General features: G+C 40.3%; 1 protein-coding gene across 1 annotated transcript; it reads left to right on the top strand.

Annotated features, from left to right (window-relative positions):
• The first annotated feature begins 4,546 nt into the window (after nucleotides 1-4,546).
• On the top strand, nucleotides 4,547-5,290 carry LOC148585323 (uncharacterized). The gene has a single exon (XM_088516710.1). The coding sequence runs from the start codon at nucleotides 4,547-4,549 to the stop codon at nucleotides 5,288-5,290; it is 744 nt and encodes a 247-aa protein (XP_088372836.1).
• Nucleotides 5,291-5,843: the final 553 nt, after the last annotated feature.

Below are 5,843 nucleotides of genomic sequence, written 5' to 3'. Positions count from 1 at the left end.
TAGGGGTGTTTCTCGTTCGAACAGGCCTTGTAGAATTACAATTTCCAACTTTAATTCGTACTTTTATTAGGTTTAGGGTTTGGGGACCTATAAATACATACTTATAGCCTCAAAAACGTAGTCATTGTTTATATTTGAGTTTGTTTAATAAGAATTACTTAGAATTGAGTTTCTTCTTGATTTTCCTTCAAAACCTAAAGAGTACCTAGCGTTTTAGAGAAGATTTGTTAGCTCCTTTGATAGAATCATGATCTAGAAATACCTATATGTTCTTTATTCTTGTTATTCGCTACAGTCCACTAAGTCAAGCTACATCAATTAGTAATAGAGGCTAAGTTACTTTCCATGAATGGGGAGGGGCAACCATTGTGCAAACATGAGTGAAGTGCACATGCACACGGAGGCAGTATGTAAGGAGCAACCGGCGATTCGTTTACAGCACATGGGTGATGGTCCAAACGGTCGTCGTCACCAACCATGACTGTGGTATGAGAAGGCGAGAGGCAAATCTATCGCTAAATGTTGGCAACACATGGAGGAGCAAGTCGAGGCTATGAGGGATCAAATCGAAGCCCTCTCTACCTGATTATCCAACATGGGTGGTCAAAATGGAAATGGATCTTGAAACCCTTTTACGGAGTGCTGAACGCACGGATGCCAGCACCATGCGCAAGCTCATGCCAATCAGTAGGTGAACGGATTCAAACTCAATATTCTGAAATTCCAAAGGTATCTACAACTCGAAAAATATCTCGATTTGGTGCTGACTGTTGAAGAGGTTCTTGAAATCAAAGGGGTGTCCGATGAACGACAAGTCTCTTTGGTGGTAAACACATTCCGAGGAAGAGTTGCTGCGTGGTGGCAACAACTGAAGCAAACTAGGATGCAGTAAGGCAAATTAAAGATCAATAGTTGGGAGAAACTATTAAAATATATGCAAGTCGTTTTCTTGCCCTATAGTTATACCATGAGTAGAAAATCATTGAATTGGAGACAAGGGTCTATAGCTATGACAAAGAAAATAGAAAAGTCCTACAAAAAAAGAGGTGTCTAGGGAGACATGGATTGAGGCGGAGATTCCACAACAAGCCAATTTGGCCCATATTCGCCAACCTCAACTCTATCTACCCAATCTATATGTGGAGGGGGAAGGTGAACCTGTTGATGAGGAGTTTCAGGAATTTGAGTTCCTTAATGAAGAGTTCAAGCATGAAGATATTGAAGATCCTTCACAAGGATTCGTGGATTGAGATTTCCCACCAACCTACGATGACGATGTCAGTGAGGTAGATCCGAATGAAAGACCTTTTCCATCCAAGCTGATGAATGCCAAATATTGTATATTTGGGCCCCTTAACTTATGTTTGTTAAGCACTTAGCTGTGTTAATTTCTGATGTTTTTTGTTAGTTTTAGTGTTTTTGTGTGTTGCAGGTCATTAAGAGAAAACTGTCGTTTGAGGGTGGAAATAAGCAAAAGAATTGAAGATCCCTGGAAGTGCGATCGAGCGCATCTGCACTCGAGCCCATGCACGGCATGCTCGAGCGCACGACCATGTCAACCCTAGCATGCATCACTTAAGTGATGTGCCGCAGAAACCTTGGAAAGCCAAGTGCACTCGAGCGTACCGTGGGTGCGATTGAGCGCACTCACGCTAACCTGGCAAAGCTAAACCCTAGCTTTTTTCATTAGTTATACAATTTTTTATCGTGTAACCACACATTGGGAGGCGCTGTTTTAAGCTAAAATACGACGTATTGTCGAGGGGGAGCTTTTGCTTTGTTTTCCATTGAAAGTTTTATTTTTCTCATGATGTGAATTCAAATGTTTATTGTTTTTATTATCAAGAGAGGCTAAATCTTTCAACTAAGGTTGAAGATGAAGCTTCGTCATTGACAAACTCATATATTCTCGTATTTTGTTCATACAATTTTGACTTTGAATAAGAATGTAGTAAATCTTCATTCAATTGGTTGATTCTTATCTTTTAATTGAATGTGATGAATTATTATGTGTTGGAGTTGGATATTTGACGGGTTTCATCCTTCGGATACATCAAATCATTTGATTGAAATCAGATATCCGTTGCGATTCGTTAACCAAATAGATACATAGGATGATTTAATTTCAAATCAGATATTTGTTGTGATTTGTAAAAATGGGTGGATATTTAAACTAGATATTTGTAAAACATCGAACAATAGTTTGAGCATAATAGTTTGTCCATTGTATGAACAAATACGAGAATATAGAGTTAAGATTTGGCAAAGTGAATTCTTAAACCTTAGTGTTCTCTACCATTTCATTTCATCATTTTCTTTAGTTTATGCTTTATTCTGCACGACAAAAATCACGAATTCGGAATTAGGTTACAATAGAGTTAGTTTAAATAGAAAGTGATTTACACAACACAAATCCTTGTGGATTGACCTCACACTTACACACACGCTTTATTGCATACGACTTGTGCGCTTGCGAGTACAATTAAATTTGTACATCAAATTTTGGCGCTGTTGCCGGGGATTTGTTTGTTAGTGAATTTGATTTTTTATTTGAATTGATTTTATTTTTCTACGAGTTATTTTCTTTTTGCAATTTTATTTTATTGTATTTGTCGTTGTTTCTACCATTATGATCTACAAAAAAAAAAAATTGTTTGTTGTTTCAGTTTATCTTGCTGCAGTTTTGGAGAATTTCAGTATTTGTCAGTACGCTTGATCGCACTCCATCTGCGATCGAGCGCACTCGAGCCTTTTGCAGGGAGCAGCCCGCATGCCTGCACTCGATCCACTCCGCAAGTAAGCACGAGCGCACATCTACGCTCAATCGCATAGTTCCCGCGCTCGAGTGCACTACCAGAAGCAGCAAAGCACAATTTTTTTTGTTGTTTTAAGATTTCTTTTGTATATTTTTGTTGATAGTTTGTTTCTATTTCTATTTATCTTTTGTTTGGTTGTTTGTTTCCTTTTTCTGATTATTCATTGTTGTTTAGTTAGTTTGTTTGAGCACTTGAGATTGGTGTATGCTTGGTCGGAGATCCCTAAACTTAGATTTGACACCTTTAGATCCCGACATTGATAGAACTCTTAGGAGAACTCAAAGAGTGCCTATTAAGAGTGAGGATAAAGGTGAAATGGGAGACCAACAAGATAATATACCCCAGAATATGGAGCAACCTAGGGTTGAGCATGAGGATGCTAGAGCTAGGAATCCCAAGCAAGCTAGAGCTTGGAACGTGGACGTCACTACATCACTTAGGGAGTAGTTCGCACCTATGGACTTCACTACATCCCATTCGTGTATAGTGTTGCCGCCAACCAATGCTACTCATTTTGATTTGAAACCATATATCATCCAACTCCTACCAACGTTCCGTGGCCTAGAACTTGAAAATCCTTACAGTCATGTAAAGAAATTCAAGGACATATGCGTCACTTTCAAATTTGAAAATTTTTCTGAAGAGTCTGTCCATCTCAAACTATTTTCTTTCTCTCTGCACGACAAAGCCAGGGCATGGTTGGATTCCAACACGCCCGGATCCATTACATTTTGGGAAAGTTTGTTAAGCAAGTTCTATAACAAGTATTTCCCAATGTCAAAGGTCAATGAAAGCAAAAAGGAAATAAGTTCCTTCACTCAGGAGAAGGACGAGAAATTTTCAGAATGTTGGGAAAGATTTAAGGAGTTGTTGATAAGATGCCCTCCACATGGATATGAGAAGTGGAGACTCGTTCAATTTTTCTACCAAGGATTGACCCAATCCAACCGTAGTATGATCGAGTCAATGAATGGAGGAGCATTCTTAAGTTTGACAAGGGATGCAGCGTATAAGGCATTAGACAAGTTGTCTGACAGCTCACAGTAGTGGGATTTTTTGAGTTGTCGGGATAAATCTGCCAATATCCTCAAGAAAGGCGGTATCTATAAGGTTAAGGAGGACACTGATTTGGGGATAAAGATAGATGCCCTGACCAAGAAGGTTGAAGCTCTTGTAGTGGGTTAGTCCGTAAATACTACTAACACATTCAATGTTGATGGCTGTTCAATCTGTGCTAATCTTATGCACTTAGCACAAAATTGTCTATTTTCACCGGCTTTTGCCGAGTGCTCGATGGAACAAGTGAACGCTTTCAATGATTTTAGGAAGCAAGCAAGCGGGCCCTATTCAAAGACATACAATCCAGGGTGGTGAAACCACCCTAATTTCTCATGGAAGCAGAGCCAACCAATGAACGAAGTATTTCCCCCACATGCTCAAAATCATGGTCGTACGGCTCAACCAGCGCAATCTTCTGCATCTTTGTCACAATCGTCGCTGGAAGAAACAATGAAGGCATTCATACAATCGAATAGCCAGACCATACAAGAGCTCAAAAACTCTACCATGGCAAACACCCAAGTGATAGATGAAGTGAAGAATGCCACCATGTTAACACCCAAGCAATTGCAAAGGTAGAGAGTCAGATTGGATAGATAGCCAATCACTTGGGTGAGAGAGAAGAAGGGAAGCTACCCAGTCAGCCCATGCCCAACCCAAAAGGTCAATATATGGTTGGGAATTCCTCAAGTCCTGCACACGAGCAAGAACATGTGCAAGCGATTGTCACACTGAGGTCAGGGAGACAAGTGGACAATCAAGTGGTTAAGCAAGAAGAAGACCCTACGAGGCAAGAAAGGGAGAAGAGTGGCAACAAAGAGAAGAGAGATGCCGAGCCATCTACAGCCACACCCATTATTGAGGATCCTCTTAGGTCATTTGTGCCGAAAGCACCTTACCCTGAAAGGTTGCAAGCACCCAAGAAAGGAGGGAAGTTTGAGGACATTCTGAAAGTATTGAAGCAGGTCCAAATCAATATACCATTTTTGGACGCCATCCAACAAGTGCCTTCCTATGCCAAGTTTTTGAAGGATTTGATCACAATTAAAAGAAGAACGAATGTCCCAAAGAAAGCATTTCTGACCAAGCAAGTTAGCTCTATCCTTCAATGCAAGTTGCCCATTAAGTATAAGGACCCTCAGTGTCCTACCATCTCTTGCACGATAGGAGTCAATCAAATTGAGAAGGCTCTTTTAGATCTCGGGGCAAGTGTGAATCTTCTACCCTATTCAGTTTACCTGCAATTAGGGTTAAGAGAACTAAAGCCCACATCCATAACACTTCAATTGGCTAACAGGTTAGTTAAGATACCACGGGGAATCATTGAGGATGTTTTGATCAAGGCGGATAAGTTTTACTTCCCCGTGGACTTCATTGTGCTAGACACAGAGCTGGTCCAGAATGTTGGAATTTAGATACCGGTGATTCTAGGGCGACCATTCTTGGCTACGGATAACACCCTGATTAATTGTAGGACAGGGTGATGAAGATTTACTTCGAAAATATGACAGTGGAGCTGAATATCTTCGATATTAGCAAACAACCATTGGAATATGATGAAGTGAGAAATGTATGCTTGATAAAGGAGATTATGGATGAGACAGTGGATGAATCAAGCATTGGGGACCCCCTGGAGGCATGCTTTGCTCAATTTGGAGAGGATTTAGACTTAGATAAGTTGCTGGAGCAAGCAAATGTGTTTTTGGAGACTGCTCTTTTGGCGAGCAATGAGAAGGAGGAGATAGCAGTATCTAATCCCCCCAAAAAGGAACTTAAGCCTCTACCGGATAACCTTAAGTATAAGTTCCTAGGTCCAGCAGATTCTTTGCCTGTGATTATTGCTTTGGATTTGGTCGATGCTCAAGAGGAAAAATTGCTAGAGGTTTTAAAATAGCACAAGGAAGCTATCAGTTGGACCATTGAGGATATCAAGGGGATTAATCCATTGGTGGTGATGCACAAGATACA

This window comes from Corylus avellana, chromosome 5 (assembly GCF_965113065.1).
Source record: "Corylus avellana chromosome 5, dhCorAvel1.hap1.2, whole genome shotgun sequence".
NCBI lineage: Eukaryota > Viridiplantae > Streptophyta > Magnoliopsida > Fagales > Betulaceae > Corylus > Corylus avellana.
The sequence above is the reverse complement of the archived record's forward strand: the minus strand, read 5'-3'. Positions and strand labels throughout refer to the sequence as shown.